Source organism: Geotrypetes seraphini, chromosome 5, assembly GCF_902459505.1.
Source record: "Geotrypetes seraphini chromosome 5, aGeoSer1.1, whole genome shotgun sequence".
NCBI lineage: Eukaryota > Metazoa > Chordata > Amphibia > Gymnophiona > Dermophiidae > Geotrypetes > Geotrypetes seraphini.
Genome location: NC_047088.1, coordinates 90272499 through 90298617, shown reverse-complemented (window position 1 = coordinate 90298617; position 26119 = coordinate 90272499). Strand labels below are relative to the sequence as shown.

Here is a 26119-nt window from a genome sequence, read left to right as displayed (position 1 = left end):
TCTCTCCCTTCCTCCCCTCCATTATCATGTGCAACATTACTTTCTCTCCATGCACCATCTCTCCCTGCTCTCCACCCTATGTCCAACATTTGTGATTCTATTTTCAAGGGAATATGTCAGCATCTAATTGTTGCACAAATTCTTTATTAATTCATACAATTTACCCCTTCCAGATACTGGTCTATGGATATTTTTTTATATTAAGGCCTTTAGCATACAATTTGCTATTGAAGTCAAGAAATCTTTGTTAAATTTGGATAGTGAAAAAAAGGTCCCAAGGGGAATGGAGAGCACCTGAGGACTCACCTTTTCTGTGAGGCCTACGATGGATGAATCCCACCCCTAAGGTCTGTGGCCTTATCTGAACAAGAGTATGGTTTGTTACGACTTCAAGAGCTACACAGTTTTGTTTACTTTCCTTCTATCCTATCTCAGTTGTATTTCTTTTTCATATTTTTTTTAACATTTTATGTGTTAAATTTATATTTATTATACAAAGCCTAGATGGCCTTGGCCCTTGAGCAGTATAGCAAATAAAAGGAGCATGACTTGAATGGGGTTTCCTTTATTGACATGGTATACAATCCACAACAAATTATTTTACAGACAGATAAAGCTTCACAAAAACAGCTCTCTGATGGACTCTTGGCTTTCAGCCGGGGAGAGTGGACCCAACCTTTTGCCAATGGGAGGCCCAAGGGCTTCATGCCCTGGGGCAAATTGAGGAGAAGGGAGAGATCCTATCCTTTGCAGAATTAGAGGAAGAATACGAGATTCACCATTGAGATGAATTTCAATATAGGCAAATAAGAAACTTTGGGGGCAGGTGTAGAACTATAATTGGAAGAAACACTATTAGAGGCATAGTGGAGAGGGAATGGGTGAGGGTACATTTCTTACATATACAACACTCCGCTGGTACAAAAGACCCCAATAAACAAATACACTGCTTCTCATTGAGGTGTGGTTCTTCTCACCAACACCTCCTCTGTCAGCAGGTTGCTTCACTGCAAGTCTTTTACATTAGACGCATGGTCCCCTGTCCCTCCATTCCAGAGGAACAGCTCTTAAGACTGCCCCTGCTACTGGGCAGAAATGCTACCACTGCACTCTTTCAGCTGCCACTTATTTTGCCAGTTTGGGATATCTCCTCAGATCTCAATGGGGATTCAGCAACCAAAGACCCCGTATAAGTCTGAGTTAACACTTTTGTTACTTTGATCTAATCCGGGTTGGATAACTTTTTGTCAATCATATTTCCCATCAGCTCTATCCCTCTCCATCCACTGGGCTGTTTTCAAGTGGCCTATTGCCCCCATCATCTCAGCCCTATCAGGCCATGTGAAGGGCTTCCCATTTAACAACCCCCAGGAAACCCAATCACCCCATCCAGAACCCAGAAAGGTTTTCCAGAGGGAGTTACCAATGTTTCCTAAAAAATAATAGTCACGTGGTTGACTGAAGAAAATAACAGAATCAATAGAACCAGAAATTTCAAATGCTGCTCCAGTATGGGTTACATAAGAACATAAGCCTCTGCTGGGTCAGACCTGAGGTCCAGCGTGCCCAACAGTCCGCTCACGCGGCGGCCCAACAGGTCCAGGACCTGTGCAATAATCCTCTATCTATACCCCTCCATCCCCTTTTCCAGCAGGACATTGTTCAATCCTTTCTTGAACCCCAGTACCATACTCTGCCCTATTACGCTCTCTGGAAGCGCATTCCAGGTGGCCACCACACGTTGGGTAAAGAAGAACTTCCTAGCATTCGTTTTGAATCTGTCCCCTTTCAACTTTTCTGAATGCCCTCTTGTTCTTTTATTATTCGAAAGTTTGAAGAATCTGTCCCTCTCTACTCTCTCTATGCCCTTCATGATCTTGTAAGTCTCTATCATGTCCCATCTAAGTCTCTGCTTCTCCAGGGGAAAGAGTCCCAGTTTCTCCAATCTTTCTCTATCTCTATCTCTCCCTTTCTCTCTCTCTCTTTATATCTCTCTCTCTTTCTCTCTCTCTCTCTCTATTTCTGTCTCTCTCCATTTCTCTCTCTTTCTTTCTAGCTCTCTCTCTATATTTTTCTCTGTCTCCCTTTCTCTCTCTCTTTCTGTCCCTCTCTAATCTCTCTATGCCCTTCATGATCTTGTAAGTCTCTATCATATCCCCTCTAAGTCTCCTCTTCTCCAGGAAAAAGAGACCCAGTTTCTCCAATCTCTCAGCGTATGAAAGGTTTTCCATCCCCTTTATCAGACGCGTCGCTCTCCTCTGAACCCTCTCAAGTAACGCCATGTCCTTCTTAAGGTACGGCGACCAATACTGGACGCAGTACTCCAGATGCGGAAGCACCATCGTCCGATACAATGGCAGGAGAACTGATGGCATTCACCAAGCTGAAGAACTGATATTAAGTCAGGAGGACACTCTGCAGACCCACTCCACAGAAAAATATTTTGAACACGCACATTCAACTGTCAGTGCAAATAACTTACATTTAGCAAATTCTAATCTAATCTGCAATTTCTGGGTCACTCAATGCCTCACTAGGTTCATGGCAATTTACAATTTAGAAAATCATAGTAAGAATACAAAGTGGAAGGAAGGAGAGAGGAGCTGGAGCTGTTTTATATGCAAATTGATTTTGAGCACTATAAGAACATAAGAATTGCCACTGCTGGGTCAGAACAGTGGTCCATCGTGCCCAGCAGTCCGCTTATGCAGCGGCCCTTAGTTCAAAGACCAGTGCCCTGAGTCTAGCCTTACCTGTGTACGTTCTGGTTCAGCAGGAACTTGTCTAACTTTGTCTTGAATCCCTGGAGGGTGTTTTCCCCTATAACACACTCCAGAAGAGAGTTCCAGTTTTCTACCACTCTCTGGGTAAAGAAAAACTTCCTTATGTTTGTATGGAATCTATCCTCTTTTAACTTTAGAGAGTGCCCTCTTCTTCTCTCTGCCTTGGAGAGGGTGAACAACCTGTCTTTATCTACTAAGTATTTTCCCTTCATTATCTTGAATGTTTCGATCATGTCCCCTCTCAGTCTCCTCCTTTCAAGGGAGAAGAGGCCCAGTTTCTCTAATCTCTCACTGTACAGCAACTCCTCCAGTCCCTTAACAATTTTAGACGCTCTTCTCTGGACCCTCTCGAGTAGTACTGTGTCTTTTTTCATGTACGGCTAGACGCAGTATTCCAGGTGGGGGCGTACCATGGCCCGGTACAGTGGCATGATAACCTTCTCCGATCTGTTTGTGATCCCCTTCTTAATCATTCCTAGCATTCTGTTCGCCCTTTTCGCCGCCGCCGCCACACATTGCACAAATGGCTTCATTGACCTGTCGACCAGTACTCCCAAGTCCCTTTCCTGGGGGGGTCTCTCCAAGTACTGCACCGGACATCCTGTATTCGTATATACATTTTTGTTACCGACATGCATGACCTTACACTTATCCACTTTAAACCTCAATTGCCATGTCACGGCCCATTTCTCGAGCATGTTTATGTCACGTTGCAGATCTTTGCAATCCCCCTGCGTTTTCACTACTCTGAATAACTTTGTATCACCTGCAAATTTAATCACCTCGCTTGTCGTACCAATTTCCAGGTCGTTTATAAATATGTTGAAGAGCATGGGTCCAAGCACTGAACCCTGCGGCACTCCACTCGTGACACTTTTCCAGTTCGAGTATTGTCCATTTACCCCCACTCTCTGTTTCCTATCTGCCAACCAGTTTTCAATCCAGATGAGCATTCTTTATAGAATAGCGCTTAGATCTGATTCTTGTGCCTAAAATTCAGCACCAGTATTTATGCCAGATGAAATCTGGTGTAAATGCTGGTGCCCAACTGGTGGCATTTCAGTGCATAAATGGTGCTATTCTAGAAGACTACATGCACATTTTTGGTTCACCCCATGACCTGCCCATGCCCCTACCTTGGCAACACCTTCCTGAAAACTTAGGTTGTCTGATGTAGAAGGGGTAGAAAAATCAATTTTTTTCTGCCTCCACCCCCCCTTTCTGTGACACCCCTAACTCCACACTGCCATCTTGAGCAGTCATAAAACAAACTATGGGTTCACAATCTCTGTGATGTTTTCTCTCCCTGCTGTGAATGCTTCCAATAAAATAGGATTAGACAGGACTACATGGCCACAGGAACTGGGAGAACAAGGCATTTCGGAGTCCCCAGTCAGGCAAGTGTGACTGTCCATTGCACATCTGAAGGGCTAAGCATGTATGTTAGTAGTGATAGAGATCTGGTAAAGGTAGGGTACACTGGACAACATCACCAGGGATTTTGGAAAGGAGACATCATCAGCAGTAGTAATGACCAGGGAATAGTAAGATACTAGCTTCTGAAGTCACACAGGACAGCAAGAAACCTTGACTTGTTCTGAAATTTTTCCTGATACTGGCCAGAACAAAAATGAAAACAAAGTGAAAATACAAGCTTAGTTTTAACTGGGCTTTCTAAATTTTAAAGTTCAGACAGCACCAGGTTAAAAGTTGTTCTCTGCTCTGATATCACTTGTCTTCTGTGTTTAAGTTCAGTAGATCACTTTAGTTGTTCCTCATGTCTTAGCAATGATTTCACCAGCTGCTCTCTCTGTATCTGGACAGAAGCTTTTTTAATCAAGGAGGGGAAATAGTGAGGTCTAGTGACTCAACAGACTTCATTCATTCCACACTGTGGGTTTGTATTTTTTATGTTATGACCTCTTCCACGGCACTCTCTTTTTTTGGCATATAAGAGTCATGTCTTAGTCTATATTTGACTGGTGCAGTAGAGTTTTGCACTTCCTATTGTATTTGCAATCTTTATTGATCTAACTATTGAATTTCTTTTGTTGCTTTGGAAATTCAAGGGATTTTGTTTGTTTGTTTACACCTGCACTAGCAAGTTAATCACTCTTAACTTTGATTTTTTTTTTTTTTTTTAAAGCTTGTCCAAACATGATGATAGCTTTTGCTTGAGGCCTTCTTTTTATTTTAACTCATACTGTAAAATGTTTTGAATATTTAGATTTTCTGAAGAGGTAACCCTGTATGTCTATTCTATTTCTACAAGAGCTATACCTAAGCTCCTAGGATCACAATCATGTGCTGGCTGTTACACATCAATTAAAAAACATCTACCCAGTCTAAGTCAATTCTGGTTTCTGTCATTCCAAAGATGTGGGAATTTGCAAGTGATGCAGCTGGTTAATGTCATCTGTTCTGCAAAAGCAATCCTTTATATTGGTTTCAGTCTTCTGTCATTCCGTTTGCTAAATTGTTCTTTCATTGGTTTTATATTAAACTAGTGCAGCATTGTACACCAATGTTTCTATGTCATGTTGAAATTCTTAAGCAGCCAGATGGTGTCATTATGGATTAACTTTCCTTTACCACTAGGTGCTTGTCTAGGTCAAAAGGTATCTTGATGTCAAAGACAGTTTTCATTGATGACAGGAGCTGGAGCATTTGAAATATCATCACCAGCAAATCAGATGTTATTTGTGATTCTTCTATGTTTCATCAACCAAGACTAAACTCATCAGTAAAAAGGAAGTGAAACAGCTCTGAGGGATTAGTGTTAGGTTTAAACAAGGAGCAGTGATGAAATTCCGTACTCCTGGAATATCTCTCCATTTGGAAATGCTCTAGATCATTATGAGATATTTCACTTTAAATATTCATTCCTTGCACACTTCTTTACATATCTAGCTAATGTGAAAGGGCCTAGTTTAGGCACGTGGGATCTCTTGGAGAGAGAAAGAGATAATGGTTACTGCAGATGAGCAGACTAGATGGGCCATTTGGCCTTTATCTGCTTTCATGTTTCCATAGAGACTATGTCTGAATTCATTACCAGAATTCTCGCTATTCATACTACATTCCCAAAAGACAAAGGGGGTGCATTTTTATTTTAAAAGTTGACTATGAGCTACATCACTGTTGAAAATAAGGTTCAGGGTGCTGTTCTGGCATGAAAATATTTTAGTGTTTCATGAGTTTCCAATGAATGTCTTGGTACTTTGGTTCATGAATCTTTTTGTGTTTATTAAGACCAGAGCTCTGACTGAAGCTTTTACCACAGTCCTGGCAGTGATATGGCCTCTCTCCAGTATGGGTTCTCTGGTGCTTGATGACTGTTGAAAGGTCACTGAAGCATTTTCTACAATAAGCACATTTATACGGCCTTTCTCCTGTGTGAATTCTCTTGTGCCTAATGAGACTCGAGCCATCACTAAACCTTTTATCACAGACAGCACAGTTGTAAGGCTTTTCTTCAGTGTGAATTCTCTTATGCACAATGAGATGGGAGCTTTCACTGAAGGCTTTCTCACACTCCATGCATTTGTATGGTCTCTCACCTGTATGTGTTCTTTTATGTTTACTGAGGGTTGAGCTGTCACTAAAACTTTTCTCACAGTGTGTACATTTATATGGTCTGTCCCCTGTGTGAATTCTCTTATGTTCAATAAGATGTGAACTTCTACTAAAGCATTTTGCACAATCAGTACACTTATACGGTCTCTCTCCAGTGTGTATTCTCTTGTGCAGAATAAGGTGGGAGCTGTCACTGAAACTTTTCTCACAATCATTACATTTATATGGCCTCTCCCCTGTGTGGGTTCTTTTGTGCACAATGAAACTTGAGCTGTTACTGAAGCTTTTCTCACAGTACGTGCATTTATATGGTCTCTCCCCTGTGTGGGTTCTTTTGTGTACTATGAGGCTTGAACCATCACCATAGCTTTTCTCACAGCAGTCACATTTATATGGTCTTTCTCCCGTGTGAGTTCTCTGGTGTGTTGTGAGGCTTGATTTGTGACCAAAGGTTTTTTTACATTCCTTACAAGTGTATGGTCTCTCTTTTGTATGAGTTATCAGGTGTGATGTGAGTCCTGATTTTTGACTGAAGCTTTTCTTACAATCTTTACATGTATACCGTTTCTTAATTTTGTGCTTTTTTTGGTGTGCGGTAAGTCTTGCTTTTGTACTGAAGCTTTTCACACAATCTTTACATTTATGTTGTATCTTTGGGTGTGTTTTCTGGTGTTTAATAAGCCTCAGTTTGTAGCAAAAGCTTTTACTACAAAAATTACATTTAAATGGTTTCTCCCTTTCATGGGTTTTTAGGTGTTTCATGAGAGTTGAGTTCTTTCTGAAGCTTTTCTCACATTGAACACATTCATAGGGTTTCACTCCTCTATGGCTTGGGTGAGGCATCCCATTTTGGGCTCTGTTATAGACTGTTTTCTGCAGAACAGTAGCTTTTGTTTCTTTCCAGGAATTTCTTTCATGCTTTATGGATCTATCCAGACTTTCTCCAATAGAGTTTCCTTGATGCTTTTTCAGCTTTCGCTTTTTTACAGTGACATTGGCCTGGAGTAAACAATGATGAACTTTCATTTTGAATTTCTCTGAGAACATCTCCTGCATTTTGGGTTTCACTTTTTGCCTTTGGTGAAGCTTGACCTTGTTTGTGGTCCTCGATCCAAGTTCTGCTGGATTAAAATGAGAGCAGGGTCAGTACCTATGTTATTTAATTATGAAATGCAATCATCCACCATTCAGGCCTGGATTTAGGAATAGGCAACTGCCCCGAGCTTAATCCCACTTAATTTAGGGCCATGTGCCCACTGTCCACACTGTTTCAAAGGAACACCACACTTGTGTGCAAATAAAATGGGCCCTGAGATTGTAATTACATATCTCATAGAACCAACAGGGTTCAGGTCTTATTTACTGTTCCAAAACTGTACTCAAAATAGCAAGGAGAACAAAACAAACAAAAAAAATGAGCCAGTTCAATGTACTCTGCCCTGAAAATTATCTCTGGTGAAACAACAACAAACCCCTATGATTCTCCAAGATGTGAAAGTCAATTTTTTAAGGGTTACCTATAATTAGGCACATGGTGGAAACCTGTTCTATTAAAGAATGTAGGCACCTATTTTCCTTCATAGAATACTAACTTAATCACTTAAATACACTTAAAATTAGGCAACAGCTCTTAATGCTAGCCAAAAATGTGGTTTAAGTATTAGTGCCTAACTGCCAGAGCTACTTTATGTGAATGACTTATAGCAGGGGTGGGTAACTTTTGTCCTCAAGGGCTCCAATCCAGCCAAGCTTTCAGGATTTCTCAATGAATATGCATGAGATTTATTTGCATACAGTGGAGGCAGTGCATGCAAATAGATCTCATGCATATTCATCGAGGAAATCCTGAAAACCTGAGTTGCAGCCCTCAAGGACTGAAGCTGCCTGCCCACCCCTGACTTATAGGATTCTATAAGTTTGGCATGAAACTTTGAGTCATACTCCACCCATGCGTACATTCCCTTGCAAATAAGTGCTTTGTATATTAAATATATATTTACAGCAGTGTCTCGTAAACTTTTTTTAGCTCCAGCACACCACTGGAGCAAATGTTTTCCGTGGCACACAAAAAAAGAGGACATGTGACCCCGCCCTAGTCCACTCTAGCCCCGCCCTGCTCCACCCCGAGTCCCGCTCCCACATGAACCTCATCTCTTCTTCCATGAGCTTCGGGCCACATCTGGGTGTCCTCGGAGCATGTGCGGATGCCAATACAATGATGTCATCATGATGATGTCCGCGCATGCTCGGAGGACCTCCAGATGTGGCCCTAAGCTCTCATGTGGGCAAACCTTTACAGAGGTATACCAGGCATGCCAGGTGGTGAAGAGGAGGAAAGGAGCCAGTGACAGACTCACATACACATCATCTATTTTTGAATCCCTGGCAGCATACCTGGAATTGCTTCATGACACAGTTTGCAACACACTGATTTACAGAATAACGCATAGGTGGAATTTTGGCACTTATGCGCCTTTTGCTCAAGCTTTGGTGCTTTCGCAATTAGACTGTGCCAATGTTTTTTATAATAATTCCTCAAAGAACGAAAGGGGCAAACTTCAACTAATACAAAATGCAGCCGTGAGACTAATTTTTTCTCCTTCTATATTTGAATCAGTTACACCTTTTCTTATACAGCTGCACTGGTTACCAGTTGAGTGTCAGATTTGTTTTTATTAACTCTGTGTTTTTGCCTTTCAGTTATTTTAAGGGGACTTGCCCCCATATCTGTATACTTATTTTCAATGGTTGCAGGGAATGGGAAGACAGAAATTTTTATTAAGCTTTCCTTCCATCAAATCTGTAAGATTATACAAGTTTCATAATAATAGTTTATCTTATCAGGTAGCATCTATATGGAATTCTCTCCCACTCTCTTTATTTATGTATTTATTTATTAAAAAAAAAATTTTATTCCGCTTTGAATAGATAGAGGATTATTATGCAGGTCCTGGACCTGTTGGGCTGCCGCGTGAGCGGACTGCTGGGCACGATGGACCTCAGGTCTGACCCGGCAGAAGCATTGCTTATGTATCTTATGTATGTGTGGAACAGTCGCAGGTCTGCGTTCCACCTGTGCATGGCTGTTGGCTCTGCCAGCCCTACCCCCTCTGACATCAATTTCCTGTTCTGGGGCAGAGCCAGAGGCCACTCGCATGTGGACTGTGGCCCCAGGACTACTCCACGCAAACCGCTACTGTCTAGACTCAGGAGGGGGTACTCCGCCCAGAAGAGGGGGTGGTCTGCTCCCGGTAGCCAGCAAGCCATGTACACCACAGCATTTACACATGTAATCAGCATTTAAATGTTAGCATCTTTGTTATACAATTATCTCCATAATGATATGAAGGACTCTACCCTATCAGTGACTTACCTTTGGAGGGGCGTCCAATAGCTCTTCTTCCCTTTGAACCAGAGGGACTGCTGACCAAAGGCTGTTTCCCTTGCTCAATCTTTGATATAACATCAGGTTTTACAGTGGTATATCCTACACACAATGAAAAATAAATGAAAGAACAGGTGCCAAATATAAGTACCCATGGATTGTGTTGTCAGTGGGGTTATCTATCTCTGTTAGCAGGGTTAAGATTAGAATCTAATCATGTTTTGCTTATAAACTGTGTTAAAATGCAGACCATCCTACAGGATTCCTAAACTTTTTCTCAGCACTGTGTAAAGCAAACATGGGGGGAAAAAAAACAAGGTAAGAAAGGGGGAGAGATGCATTTTATAAAAAGGAGGACCAGCAGAAAGCAGAAGCCTTAAATAATTCCTTTTATTCGCTATAACAGAAAATTAATTTAATAAAAGATGCAATGATGACATATCCATTTAAAGAGGTTGCATAAGTTTAGTTTGCCTTTTTAATTTTGGTGGGAGGGGCAAAGAGTAAGTAAGACATTGGGAGTATGAGTATAGGGATCTATTCAGCAACATTTCGGAGGGAGGCACTGCTTGCTGACAATACCCACTCCAAACTATTCTGATGGGTACTTGAAATGCTAATTAAAATAGGACCTGATGGTGGATATAACTTGGAAATATGCTGACTACATCCCTTGCACCTCTGTTCAACATCTGCTTGAAGACTAGAGAGGCTCCAAGGAATGAAAGAGAACTGAAATAATCCTATTACACTTGAGTAGGAACAAAGAGAAGGCAGAGGACTAAGGGGAAGATTTTCAAAACTAAAATGTGCCTTTAATGTGCTCGCTAAACCGGTTCCAGACGGTTTAGCGTGCATGTATTTTAATGGCAGATTATCAAAACGGCTTACAGTAGTCTTTCCGAGTTTTCTAGCAGTCTCCAATACTGCCATGCAAATGTAGTACAACAAGATCATTAATATTAAAATGAGCACTCCAGGCGATCCTCTATACTCGCCGAGTGATTCCCTAACCTCTTTGTGCCACATTTGCGGCCAAAATTTGCCAACAAGTCTGAGCTGTCATAGCCTTACTTTCTAATCAGTGCCCGAGTGCTGATTGTAAAGTAAGGTTTGACAGCTCAGAACCCCCATGCAAATTTTAAAAACAAACCCCCAAATCAAAGATCGGCAGGAGAGTTGCCCAATCTCTCCCGCCACGTCACACAATCCCCGACACTACTACCCACCCACCCTGCAGCGGGAGAGATGCCCGCTTTCTCCCACTGCTTCGCACAATCCCCTGACACTGCTACCCAACCACGCATCCCCACCCTGCAGCGGGAAAGTTGTCCACTCCCTTCCACCATCGTCCAACCCTCTGACAGCTCCCCCTGTGCCCCTGACAACCCCCACCCACTACCTTTTCAGGAAGTTCAGCTAGAGGAACACCTACCCTGCTCCGACTGGCAGGCCCACCTCTTATAAAATGGTGGGCCTTCCCCTTCCAAGTGCATCCTGGGATGCACCAAGGAGGGGCCTAAGGCTCTGACTGACCCAAATGCCTAAGGCCCCACCCATAGGAGTACATGTCCGGGTTTTCCTGGACATCAGGTAACCCTATAGGTGACATTGGAGGGGATAAAAAACAGGGAGTAAATCCCTGTGTAGTTGAATCCTAGCCCCAGTTTTAATTGAATTGGAAGCCCCCTCCCACAAAAAAAAACAGGCGGGAACTGCAGGGCTCTAGGGGCCAATAAAGAAGTGGAATGGTGATCAATGATATCTACTCTGGTGAAAGTGATGTGTCCAAGAACTAGATCTTTTCTGTATTTTATTATCAATATTGTAGAGGGACTGCAAATGATACAAAAACCTGATATAGAGTAGACACACCAGAAAAGGTGGCTAGAAATGGACTTGAGAAAACTCGAATGATTAAGAGATTACAAAAACTAATTTGAATTAGGAGTGATATCTTATAAACAGTGAAACCTCCTTAGCTCCCAGCTGGGATATATCTTTACTGGTGTACAGCAGCAGTGAATAGTTCAAATGGTCCTATTACCATTAACAATTAAGCTACTCTACTGAAATTCATTCAGACTAGTGAAACAGAAAACATTGTGACTTTACCCAGAGACATTAGAGTTGTGTAATTCTCCTTCATCACATTTTGGTACAGCTCCTTCTGCTGCTCCTCTAACAATTGCCACTCCTCTTCAGAGAAATAGACAGCGACATCACTGAATGTAAATTTCACCTGGAAAGCACAGGGTTTCAAATTCATTAAATCAGCTGAAGAAACAGTGACTGGAAACATAGATTAATGCAACAGGGAGAAAAGCACATCCAGTTCAATCACAATGAATATAACTACAATATAGGCTTAGGGGTAGATTCAAGAAAAAGTGCTAAACTTTAGGTGCCATGGTGATATGTGCTATGCATGAACTCTATAACAGCAGTTCTGCCCAGAAGTGCTATTATAGAATACTAGTGCAAGTCCCCAGTTTCACAGCTGACCTAGTAGTAACCTGAGGCGCGAGCACTTATACCATTTCTGCTAGCAGTTAGGTGCATAACCCTTATTTATTTCTTATTGAATATATATATATATATATATATATAAACAGGGGGGATTGGGGTCGCCAGGTGGGGGTCCCGGGGTTCGGGGGGGCCTGTTCGGGGGGTATCGAGGGGGTGTCAAGGGCTGGAGGGCCTGGGATCCCTCTTGCCCGTATCTTAGTGGGGGTGGGGGGTAGGGGGTTTCAGTGAGGCAGTAGGGGGTTGGGCTCCCTCCTGCCCCGATCGTGTCGTGAGTGCGGGTGGGGGTTTCAGCATGGCAGGAGGGGTTGGGCTCCCTCCTGCCCCGATCGTGTCACAGGTGCGGGTGGGGGTTTTGGCGGGGCAGGAGGGGTTGGGCTCCCTCCTGCCTGATCGGGGGAGGGGGGGTGGATCACGGCAGGAAATATTGGCTATCTCTTCTGCCGCGATTGTTGCTGGGGGGGGGTGGATTCTGTAATCGGTATTCTTTTTGACAGACACCGGTTATACATAATCCATCTTTTAGGCGAAGGACTGGCCCCTCCTTCACCTAAAAGCTCTTGTGTTGGGTGTTTGGGACTTAGACTTAGGAAGAAAAAGGGGGCAGATGCTGATGGAATTAGTGTGCAGGGAAAGGGGAGAGAGACATAAGGGGAAAGGATACTCTATGGAATTGGATTGGAGGGAAAGAAAGGGGAAAGATGCTAATGGAAATGAGGGGGGGGTGGAAGGGAGAAGAGAGAGTGAAATGCTAGACCATGGGGATGTGGGAGACTGAAGGGAAGGAGAGGAGATAGATACCAGACCATTAGAGGAGGGAAGGGAAGAAGATGGATGCCAGACCAATGGGGGTGAAGGGAGAGATGGAATGGGGAGGCATACAGTTTCTGGAAGGGGCATAGAAGGAGAGAAGATGCCATAAAGAAGGAGCAGAGAGAGGGCAGACAGTGGATTAAAGGAAGAGAGTGACAAGAAGATGAGGAAAGCAGAAACCAGAGAAGATAAAGGTAGAAAAAAATTTTATTTTATTTTATTTTTTTGCTTTAGGGGACATGCATCATTGTTTCTGTGGTGTTTCATTGTATGCAGAGTCCAGCTTCTTGGTGGTTCAATTTAACCTTTGTCTACAGTTTTGTCAAAGGGGGGGGTTAGCGGCCTTAGGCCCTGCCCCATCATCTAATGCATGGGGAGGGGCCTAAGGCACTGATTGGCTGAGGCACCTCAGGCTCCTCCCAGGATCCTCCCAGGGAGGAGCCCGAGGCGCCTCAGCAAATCAGTGCCTTAGGCCCCTCCCCGTGCATCAGATGATGCGCCGGGGCCTAAGACCGCTATTGCGCAGCGGTGGCCCGGGGAGCAGGAGCAGGAGGACTTTCCTCCTGCTCTCAACATTTTGGTATCGGGGGTGGGTGGGCCGTGCCGGGAGGGGGGGCAAGGGCTGTGCCATACCTAGGGCAGGAGAGCGATAAGGCAGAGCAGGGCAGGAAGGAGAGATTGGGGCCTGGGAGGGGTGTCGGGCAGGGCTGGTGTGTCGGGCCAGTGGGTGGGGCTAGTTAGGCTCTCCTGCCTGCCCTGCTCTACCCCGATCTCTCTTCCCTGCTCGCCAGACTGTCCTGCTCTCTGCTGCCATTCCCCGCAGTGTAGGCCCGCTTTAAAACCACAGGCTTGTACTGCAGGGAGCGGCGGCAGAGAGCAGGAGCAGGCAAAAGAGATCTGGGCAGAGCAGGGTAGGCAGGAGAGATCGGGGCTGAGCCCTGACAGCAGCGACAGGAGGCTGCTTCTCCTGTCACTACTGTCAGGATGTGCGCATGATCCTGGCCGTGGGTAGGTGGTGTGTTAACGATCATCCCCATTTGCATGCAGGCCTTTAGTGAATTTGTCAGCCAGCATGCAAACGAAAACGGATCGCACACAGTTTGGAGAGTTAGTGAATTTGGGCCAACATCAGCCCTTGGCCCACAGATCGAAAATCATAAGGAGTTAACATTGGTTTTAACTTGTACAAAAGATGTAATTGTGTATAACCTATTTGAATGGTCTTCAATATTTGATTTCCCATAGTCAAGGCAGAGTCCAACTGAACCCCTAACAACATCTCCTTTTTCACTTTCAATTGAACATCCAACACATTCAAGCATTCTGGACATAACTTATCCTTATCTTGTCCCGCAATCATCATTTCTGTCTTACTAACATTTAACTTTAATCCATGACTTGACATCCACATCACAACCTTTTCATGCACAAATTCAATCTCATCTCATCCCCTTGAGATATAGTATATTTTTTTCTCTGTAGGAAAACAATATCATGTTCATACAACCTATACTGAACCCCTAACTTTTGAAAAACTCTACCTAACGTGGCCATATAAATATTAAACAACAGTACTGAAAGGGCTGATCCTTGTGGGACATCTCTCCCTATCAAAATTATTTTTGACACTACATTTCCAGTTCTTACACAGAGAAACTGTTCAAAGTTGTTAAAACGCATGCAGATTGTGAAAAATTGCAGGCAGATCTTAGGAAATTGGAAAACTGAGCGTCCAAGTGACAGATGAAATTTAATGTGGACAAATGCAAAGTGATGCACATTGGGAAGAATAACCCAAATCACAGATACTAGGGTCCACCTTGGGAGTTAGCGCTCAAGAAAAGGATCTGGGTTTCATTGTAGACAATACGATGAAACCTTCTGCTCAGTGTGTGGCAGTGGCCAGGAAAGCAAACAGGATGCTGGAATTATTAAAAAAGGGAATGTTATAATGTCTCTGTATCGTTCCATGGTGCGACCTCACCTGGAGTATTGCATTCAGTTCTGGTCTCCTTATCTCAAGAAAGATATAGCAGCACTGGAAGAGGTTCAGAGAAGAGCGACCAAGATTATAAAGAGGATGGAACTCCTGTCATACGAGAAAAGACTAAAAAGGTTAGGGCTCTTCAGTTTGGAAAAGAGACAGCTGGAGGGAGATATGATTGAAATCTACAAAATCCTGAGTGGAGTAGAACGGGTACAAGTGGATTGATTTTTCACTCTGTCAAAAATTACAAAGACTAGGGGACATGGGATGAACTTACAGGGAAATACTTTTAAAACCAATAGGAAGAAATATTTTTTCACTCAGAGAATACCGGTAGTTAAGCTCTGAAATGAAGTTCTGGTAAGAGCAGATAGCTTAGCTGAAGGAAAAGTCATAGTCTGTTATTGAGAAAGACATGGGGGAAGCTACTGCTTGCCCTGGATTGGTAGCATGGGATGTTGCTACTCTTTGGGTTTTGGCCAGGTATTAGTGACTTGGATTGGCCACCATAAGAAGGGGCTACTGGGCTTGATGGACCATTTGTCTGACCCAGTAAGGCTATTCTTATGTTCTTATTTTCTTATGTTCTTAAACCATCTGATGAAATGGGGTGAATCCATGTTTTTTGGATGTGAGAAAGTGATTTACCTAGGTCTGGACTACAGCAAAATTCATTGGTGGGTCATCTGATATGGGGAGGGGGGGGAATCATGATTGCCAACAAAATCAAAATGTGCAGATGGGTCTATTTTTTGTATTATTTATTCAATTATCTATACCGTTCTCCCCAGGGAGCTCAAAATGGTTTACATGAATTTATTCAGTTATTCAAGCATTTTTTCCTATCTGTCCCGGCAGGCTCACAATCTATCTAATGTACCTGGGGCAAAGGGGAGATTAAGTAACTTGCCCAGGGTCATAAGGAGCAGCATGGGTTTGAAACCACAACCTCAGGGTGCTAAGGCTGTAGCTTTAACCACTGCACTCACACTCCCCTTCAGCAAAATTCATTTGGGGGTAATCAGGTAGGGGGTGGGGCATAGGTCAAGACTTCAGCAAAATTCATTTCAGGGGTCTTTGATCTTTGACCCTGTGTAGGAATCAAAGGGCAATTTTGATGCATTTTGCTAAAATTTGCGGTACGCCACAAGTTTAACACACCAATTAACGTTAAAGAAGATTACAGCATTACACTAAAATTTGGCATGTGCCACTAGTTTAACACTGATTAATGTTATCTCCTAAAAACTGCTCACAGTTTGTTTTACAAAAAGTGGTCACCAGTTGAACTACTGGATTTGGCTTTGAAGTCATAATACCTAATCTGTAGATGAAAGATTGCAACATTATGCTAAAATTTGGCATACCCCACAAGTTTAACACAGTGATTAACATTAACTCAAAAAACCACTCACAATTTGTTTTACAAAAAGTGGTCACCAGCTGAACTAATTAATTTGGTTTTGAACGTAGGGGTTGGTGGCACCGTCTTGGTGACTGAGCGCTGTCTGCATACAATATAATCCATTAAGGGGGCCTAAAGAGTTATACAGAAATAATACCAAGCACAGTACAGAGGAATTACTATCTGCAGATTCTTCATGGTTTTGCCAACAAAACACACTCATTTGATGCTGCAATCTCAACTCACTTCATCACCGCTATTACCACATTAGTTCACTCTAGTGGATGATGAGAAGCCAAATTATTGACGTCACTATGACTCCAAGTTGTACCAGCACAATTACACATTTTCACATGAACATGCCGTCTACCTCAAAGACATCAATGACCACCGAGTAACAAGAGATAACCATCACATGGATCCATACAACCCTTATCTACTAAAGAAGTATGAGTGCCATATCAACATCAAATATATGGGAAGCATCCATGCCGTAAAATATCTGTACATCTATAAGGTCATGTCTGCGCATCCATCAAGATCAAAGAACACTTATTTTACAATGAAGCAGACACCTATGTTAAAGGTTGATGCATCATTCCAATGGAAGCATGCTGGAGATTATCAGCAACGAGATCCAGAAGAAGAGCCACATCATTCATTGTTTAGACATCCATCTGCATGGCCACAAACATCAACCAAGCCCAAGAAAATTTGGCAGACATTGGACAAAAACGTTCAATGTTAGAAGCCTACTCCATACACAACCGAGCACTAAAACAAAAAGAACAAAACAGTCACTTCCAATGAAAACTCACAAGAAGTAATTTACCACAATTAATGACAGATGCGCAAACACATCAAATGGGTCAGAAAATCAAGTGAATGGGCACAAAGAACTCGACATCTACATGTCATTGGCCAAATCCACAATGTCAATTTCATTACTAAACTACTGCTACTATACTATGTGAAGCATGCAACAAGATCTCCTGATGGTTGATGATGTCCATTATGCAACATACAAGCAAGCTTCCCTGGCTTGAAGGCTTGCCTACAATGATCAACAATGGGTAGAAAGTCTATGAGTCTGCCATTTTGAAGATGCCCACAGCAATGAGAACAATTCATGCAGATTCTGATTTTTGGAGCTCTGGAAAACCCAAAGCGCCTTTGGGAAATATTCAAAGAAGACTTAGCCGAAGACTTTATCTGAGAAGCAAAACAAACTGACAGCTCTATCAAAGCAATCAAATAATTTATCAAATCATACCCCACAAGCTGAATACCAAAGCAACATTATTGCTAACTGGGTACAACGATTTGGCATGGATGACATTGACAATTGCAAGAATGAACTTGCGAGAGATACAGGGTTTTCCCCTCACTGAAGCTGCAGTTATACCCCTGGACAGCAGGGGGCATTAGATAAATCTGGGGGAACTATCTGCCCAGAATGCACTTTGCTTCTCAGTGCTGAAACCCAATAAGGAAGTAATACAGCCCTGATGAGTCAGAGGGGTAGGACTCAAGCAGGGAGAAAAATATATGCCTACCTCAGAGTTATTTAGAGAAGGTCCCTGAGAGAGAAGGTCCCGAGGAAGAAACTTTCACTAGAGAACCCTTCACTAGCTGTGGGTTGAGAGGAACCCTGAGAAGAAGAGGGATTCTTCTAAGATTGTGAGAGAGAGAGAACTCTTTCCTAGTTGTGGCTAAGTCAAAGGCCTGGGAAATCCCGAAATATGGCAAGGACTGTTAGACAAGCTAATAGTGTGAGACTTTTGGCACATGGCTGGTTAAGGTAAGCTAACCTTATTGTATTGAGTATTGTGGACTATGTGTGGGTCTGACTGGGACCAGCCCTTGAACCTTGCTTAAGAAAAACTGTTTATCCACGAGATGAGAAAGGGTGTTGCCTTACCAGAGCCTGTGTGGTACTTAATAAAAAAACTATTATATCTGCAAGGCTGTTTATGTGAGTGGACACAGGGTCCAGGAAAACCCGGACTGGACTCTTCCACAGAGCTAAACCAAGAAAACCTAAATATCGAAGAGTCAACTGCTCATGGAGAACACATGTAGCTGCATCTTAATTGAAATTGTTGGCACCATCCTACATGCAGTTGATGATGCCAACCCTTGACATAGATCCTTCTTCATTGATGAACCTGGTGGAACCAGCAAGACCTTTATTTACAAGACCCTATATCACATCCTTTATGGACAACAGTGCAACATCAAATACATGGCGTTCACCGGAATTGCATCCATTCTACTCCCTAATGGACGAACCTCACACAAGACCTTTGGACTCAAAGCACCACTCACATCACAATCAATTTCAAACATCAAACCCGGATCAACCAAAGCTACAGAGCTCACAAAAATTGGCATTTTATTAATGGATGAAAATGCCTATGATTCCAAAACACAGGCTCCACAATATAGATCTGTTCTACTGTGCCACTGCAAATCTAAATTAGCTTTTTGGAGGAAAGATTGTGGTCCTGAGAGGAGATTTCCATCAGTGCCTCCCTGTTCAACCCAGAGCCAATCAAAGTGAATTACTAGACTTCGCAATCAAAAAGCAACCTCTGGCGAAACTTCAAATCCTTTTTACTAAAAAAAGAATTATATGCCTCGACCCAGAACTAAAACAATTTGCAAAATATCTGCTTGAGCTTGTGAACAATGAACTACTGATAAATGCCATAGATGAAATCAAACTACCAGAAGAAATCCTTTCTAATGGAAACCTCATTGATTACATCTTCGGAAACTGACTTATCAATCAAAAGTATGAAGCCAAGAAGGACCGAGCTATACTCACACCATTAAACAAAGACATTAGTAAGATCAACACCGAGATAATTGAACAGCTACCTGGAGACCACAAAGCCTATCAATACTATGATTCAGTCAAGGACCAACCAGAACAAATGCTCCAACACATCCCAGAATTCCTAAACTCAATTGACATTGCCAATTTTCCACCACATGAGCTCAAGTTGAAAAATAATAATCATCATGCCACTGCACAACTTAAGATGTCTCAGAAGGACAATTCATTGATACCGACCACTGTAACAACATTATCAAGGCCAACATCATCACTGGAGAACAATGAAGCCCACAAGTACACATTCTACGAATCATCATAGGCTCAACAAAATGTCAGCTCAGATGTATAATGCAACAACATCAGTTTCCTGTAAGACCAGCATTCACAATGACTGTCCACAAAGCCCAAAGCCAAACCTTCGAGTTTGTTGGGTCCACCTCCGCATATCTGTCTTCATGCATGGAATGCTATATATTGCTTTTTCCTCAGTCAAGAAGCAAACCAGTTTGAAAGTCCAGCTACCACCAAAGCTTCCATGTTACACCTATAATGTTATATGGAAAGTACTAAACACCATGCAAGGTAACTCAAATGTAATGCCTATGCAACTCAGCTATGAACGAAGTAGTGGCACTTACCCCAACAACTTGGAAGACTTCAACACCCTGATAACTTTCCCTCTTAATCCCTTGTGTAAAACTTTGGTTGAAACGAGCACCTTTATAAAATCTATGGATGCCTCTGAGCTGGTGCAAAGACTGACAGTGAATCTTTTTTTTAAATACTTGTATTTACCATTGTAAAATGGAAAATAGTTTGGTTCCATTGACTCATGGTCGAGTCCTAGTGACTTGATGAATTACAGATCTAAAAAGACATTGGTTTTGTGCTAGTCCATTAAGGTCCTCCAGCTTCATCCCCATCATTGTTTTCAACATGTCCAGCCATTTGATTGCAGGTCACCCTCTTTACCTGGTTCCTTCAATCTTCCCAAACATGATGTCCTCCAATAATCATTCTCTTCTGACAGTGACCAAAATAAGACAGTTGTAACTTTATCATTTGGGCTTTGAATGACATAGCTGGTTAGATCTTTTCCAGAATCAATTTGTTAGTTCTTTGGCTTTTGCTAGATGAGTGTAACGCTCTATGCTCCTTATACTGGCACTCCACCTTGCTCCCCTCCTCTCCCTCAGCCGATGTTCTAGCAAAATTCTTCAACGATAAGGTTTCTTCCTTGAGATACTCTTTCCCTCCTTCAGTCTCTTACAACTCCCTAGTGCCCACCGATTCCACTCCCATCCTAATGGTCTCCAACCCTATCCCAGCTGACAAATCCTGGACCACCTTTGAGTGCGTATCTGAATCCCTGGTCCTCAATCTCTGCCTCAAACTGAAATCTTGTAATTGCTCCTTGGACCCATTTCCCTCCTACCTATACGAGAACATTCCCGCTCAGGCTATTTCTTCTATCACCATTCTCATAAACTCCGCCCTTCAGTCGGGCCATTTCTCCCCAGAAATGGGTCATATAGCCTTGACCCCACTACTGAAAAAATCTGACCTTGACCCTTCCATACCATCCAGCTATCGCCCAATTGCAAATATCCCTCTCCTAACCAAGATGCTAGAGCCCATCATTTCTTCCCAACTCTCATCATACTTAGAGAAATTATCTATTCTTTTACCCTATCAATATGGCTTTTGTCCTAACTTCAGCACCGAATCCCTACTGTCTTTCCTGATTTCAAGGGTTCAACAACTTCACTCTCGAAACAAGTTCACCGTCCTCCTACAATTTGACCTTTCCGCTGCTTTCGACGTTGTTCACCATGATATTCTTGTTTACCAACTCTCTGAGATAGGTATCAACTCCACAGTCCTAGGTTGGTTCTCTAAATTCCTCCACTCTCGTTCTTACATTGTTAACATGAATGGCACCTCATCCTCCCCCTGGAAACCGAATTGTGGAGTCCTGCAAGGCTCTCCACTATCCCCTATCCTTTTCAACATCTATATGTCCTCCCTAAAACTCCTCCACCAACATCTATATGTCCTCCCCCTTGAAACAATTTACACTTATGCAGACGACATCCTCGTCCTCCTCGAGACCGATTCAAACCTCACCGACCTGTCTAAGAACATATCCTCTTGTATAATGAACCTACAATCCTGGGCCCGCACAGTGCAAATGAAATTGAATGAGTCCAAAACAAGACTTCTTTGGCTCGGTCCAAAACTAGATCACTTACCCACCTCCATCCCACTACCCTCTGGCTCCTCTCTGCAGCTTGAGTTCTCGAGCAAGGTCTTGGGCATCATCATTGATTCCACATTGTCCTTCAATGACCACCTCCAATCCTTGGTAAAAAAATGCTTTTTCAGCCTTCACATGCTGAGGAAAGTTAGATACTGCTTCCATCAAAAACATTTTACCCTCCTTGTCCAATCCATCATCCTCTCCATATTGGACTATTGCAACTCTATCTACTTAAGCCTAACTAAGAAAAACCTCCACAGACTCCAACAGATTCAGAATGCCGCGGCCAAGCTCATCTTCGCTAAAAGTAAATTTGACCATGTCTCCCCGCTCCTGGCCAAGCTTCCGATAATCGTCAGGGTCCACTATAAATGCGCCTGTTTAACTTTCAAAATCCTATATGGTATCCTCCCTCCCTTTATCCCTCTTTCTTGGAATTCCTCAAACCCTAATACCACCAGATCCTCCCACAAATTAAAACTAACCTTCCCCTCGCTAAAAGGCATTTCCCACACAGGAAAGCTAGGGACCTCCCTCCACTTCAAAATCACTGAGCTCTGGAACAACTTTACCTCCCCTCTTCGGAACTTGAGCTCTCTCCAAGTTTTCCGCAAATATCTGAAAATCTGGCTTTTCTCAAAAAATGTAAGTCTCTCTCCAACTTAGGAATCAAGGAAACTCTTATATCTTGACATTCCAAGTCCTGTAAATTTTCTTTACACTTCTACCTCTAACCCTCTGTTGTAGTTCCTTCCTATTTCTCCTACTGTAAACCGCGTTGAGCTCTACGAACATGGAGATGATGCGGTATACAAACCTAAGGATTAGATTAGATTGTTTGCTTTATAGCATAATTATATCTTGTGGCATTCTGACCCCTGAAGAAGGTGTTCCAAGCCAAAACACGGACTGTGTTGGATCCGTACCAAAATTCCTTGATGTGTGTTATATGGATTAACTTTTAAAGGCATCATTTGAATCATCTGTGAAGAATCATTACAAAAAACTCTGCTATCAAGTACATTGCATCCACAGTTTTGTTTTTATTCACCTGAATTCTATAACACTGTGCAGAAATCATAGAACGCTCCTGACCTGTCCATGTCCTTCCCTTGGCCACACTCCCTTTTCAGATCCACACAGAAAATTTACATGGACATCTAAAAAATAGCAACTATAAAGATGTATGCCTAAATTCTAATTACCTATTAACGTCAATAATTGATTGTTAGCACTCAATTATCAGCACTAATTGGTTCATTAAGTAATTAAACTGTATGCACAAATTTACACGCACAATTCTGAGCACTTCACATAGAACAAGGGGTTAGTGGTTTTGTGAAACTTCCATTTACATGTGTAGCCAATTCTAGGGTTACCATATCTAACGACAGACAAACCTGGACGCATAGCCCTGTTCTGTTCCACCCCAGCCCCGCCTTGTTCTGCCTCCAGCTCCATCCCCCAAAAGAATTGTCTCTTTTTCCCAACCTCCAGGCCGTGTCCGGAGGGCCACGGAGCATGCACAGATGAGTGTGACGTCATCCGCACATGCTTGTTGAAGGTCCTTCAGATGTGGCCAGAGGTAGGTGCTTTCCAAAACCCAGACAAACTGCTGGGTTTTGGAAAGTCCTCTAAAAAGAGGACAGGTCCAGGTTTTCCTGGACATCTGGTAACCCTACACCAGTTTAATATATCTAAATGCCACTGTTTACATGTGCAGATGCTTTTAAAATGACCTCCTTAGTGCTCTGCTTTATTTAATAACAGATTTTCACAGAAGCATCAAATTATTTCACACAAGCCTTAAATTTGATACAACAGAAATCTAACTGCTAAACAAAACCATACCAAGGACTATGCAAGCAGTATAGAGAGGTGCAAAAATTGCTCCCAGCCCACCATTTCCTCTTGGTGGTGGCAAAAGCAGTCAAGTCAAGGAGGTGGGGGGAATCAGTGAAGTCTCACAAGGTGTAACTATAGCTCAGTATGGTCCTGCTGCTCAAATTACCTTCCATTTTGGTGTCCATATGTTTGGCCGACTCTTAAATACATCACTCACTGGAGTGTGGATATCTTTGGCCCATTCTTAAATCTACTTCCCATCTGTCAGCAATCTGCTGGACAGTCTCAGGAACGTTATATCGGTACATTTTGCTTAAGTCTCAGAGCAAAGTTCATTACTAAACATGCTGGCTAGAGGCTTGAAAGATAGAACCGAAGCACCTTGGTTGCTATATTAAAGCAGCAGAATTCATAATGGTAACGTTATTGAATATGGATTAGACTGAACTGTAAAATATTTATCATCTGAGTTCGGCTTCTTCTCAATACATCGATCCATTGTGCTTACGTCCATTCATCACAAAACATCTTGCCTTAATTCAAAGTGCTTTATCTAGAGAGGCTGACTGCAGCAGTCTCATTTTCACACCAGTGAAGAATACCATTGGGATCAATCCTCATTGTCTCAGACTCAGCTCAGTCAGCTGCTTCCCTGCTTTCTGATCTAAAAATGTGCTGTGCATATATAGCAAAGGCAAATTAAATGCTAGTTAAAGACCGACCTGGTGCGACACGGCTGTCCTTTCCTTTCCCCATTTGACCAGCACACTATTGTTTAGTCTATGCTGCATTAAACCTGCACGCTCAAACATACCGGGCACACTACTCACCCTATCAGACATCTTCCTTTCCGGCTTCTTTTACAATATTCCCAGTGTAGACTCTCTGGCAGCAATCCGGACACAAAGACAGCAAGAAAGAATCTCCCTGTGTATTCTGCTCCTATGCAGCGTAGCACCCTGACCCGCAGCAGACAAGAGAAGGGCCCGCCCCTGATCTCCCCTCAGTGTCCCACCCGCCAATAAAAGTCCAGGACATGGTCCCTCCTGTGGGAGCTTCCTGCAGCCTCCTCCAACCAAACAGCCGGTCTCGCGCCCCTCCTGCTCTGATTGACTGTGTTCATTAAAATGAGAGACAATGCTTTATCCAGACAGAGCCCTGGGAATGGCAGATGTAAGAGAGGAGAGGCGACTGTACACGGCCGATTCGAAGGAACAGAAAGCAGCAGAGGCCTCAGAGTAACAATTAGAAGGCAGCTACCCTAATCCCCTAAAACGTGGGGGGAAATTTTTACAGTACCAAAATCTAAGCAGTACCATAACAAGAATAGACAAAGCCACCTATCAGTTAACTATGACAACAAGGATGTTTGTTTTCTGTGGCTAAATGATGGATTAATTTAGCCTGCAGCATTGCCGACTCTACGTAGCAAGGGGGGTGGGGGGGGGGGGCTCTGGTCCATGTAGAAATCCCTGAGATAGCTTGAGCCCACTACCTCTCCTCTTGACTTACTGAAGTTTAGGCTTCTGCACCAAAAGAATTAGCAAACTTAAAGCAGCTATACCTGAATAAACGAATTTGTAGTGAGCATATTTTGAAAAGATGGGCACTTACTACAGATAACATATCCTGGGGAAGATACAGGAAGTTCAAAGGCAGGGTTGCAAGCTAGGCACATATACTTCATTTTGTGCATGGGTGATAGGCGCACTGCAAACACATGTACTTTATCCTAGCATTTAACATTATGGAAATATACTAGGTGTGATCACTTATACCAGGTCAGTTAAGAGTGTAGGTAGGCTTGCCAAAGTGCACCAATCTGTGTGCATTAGATAACACTGTATAAATCTAATCTAATCTTCCATTTGTGTGTCGCTCATACCTAGGCGACTTACAGAGATGGGGAAACTTGGAGAGGAGGCCTTGTTTGAGGGGATGGAAAGGAGGGGAGTGGGAAAGGCTCTGTTAATAGGTAGGAGTAGTTTAATGCATCTAGAACAGACAAGGGAAAACTATGGCCCATATCCATCCTGTTTAGTTTTTTAATTCGGCCCGCCATCCATCTGAACCCCGCCGACCGCAAACCCTACGCCAGAGCAGCATTGGTCCGGCAGCACTCTAAACAGACTGCTTCATGGCCTTCTGTCAGGGAATTCCCTCTGCTGCATCACTGATGATGTCATTAGTAATGCAGCACATGGAAGGCCCCGAGAGAAGGCCTGGAAGCAGCCTGTTTAGAGTGCTGCCGGCCCAACACTGCTCTGGAGGGAGGTATGTAGGGCTTGTGGTTGGCGGGGTTCGAATAAGAGGGAATAATGGAGAGTCAGCGGAGGTTCAGCTGCTTGGGGGGAAGGTGCACCAGACTTGTGTGGAGGGGAGGGTCCAGCAGGGTGAAGGGTAGGGTAGGGTAGATGGATGGATGCTGGACCAATGAAAGGGGGGGGAAGGGAAAATGACTCAGAAAGAAGGGTGGGAAAGGAGGAACTGATGCTGAACCTACAAGTGGGGTTGGGGGATGATAGAGAGAAGAGAGTGAGGTGGGAAGGGAGACAAAACTATTTTAAAAGTAACTCTCAAATAACCAGAAACTACAGTTATCTGGCATCTACCAATCCCCATGGGTGCTGGATAACTGCGATTCTACTGTATTTTTTTATAAGGATAAGGGATGGGTTTTGATATACCGCCTTTCTA

At 43.1% G+C, this 26119-nt stretch overlaps 2 protein-coding genes across 3 annotated transcripts in view; one reads left to right on the top strand and one right to left on the bottom strand.

Annotated features, from left to right (window-relative positions):
* LOC117360807 (zinc finger protein 883-like) overlaps positions 1-26119 on the top strand; it is an 86103-nt gene that overhangs the window by 13204 nt on the left and 46780 nt on the right. The gene's annotated exons all lie outside the window — the stretch shown is intronic.
* On the bottom strand, positions 3639-24375 carry LOC117360806 (zinc finger protein 436-like). Of its 2 annotated transcripts, none has more exons than XM_033945209.1 (4): positions 24253-24375; positions 11860-11986; positions 9733-9846; positions 3639-7480 (listed from the first exon to the last, which is right to left on the bottom strand). In XM_033945209.1, exons 1-4 carry the CDS (start codon positions 24262-24264, stop codon positions 5967-5969), a joined length of 1767 nt encoding a protein of 588 aa, XP_033801100.1. In that variant the 5' UTR covers positions 24265-24375; the 3' UTR covers positions 3639-5966. The 2 variants fall into 2 exon arrangements, with proteins under 2 accessions (XP_033801100.1, XP_033801101.1); XM_033945210.1 differs by having other exon boundaries at positions 3639-7477.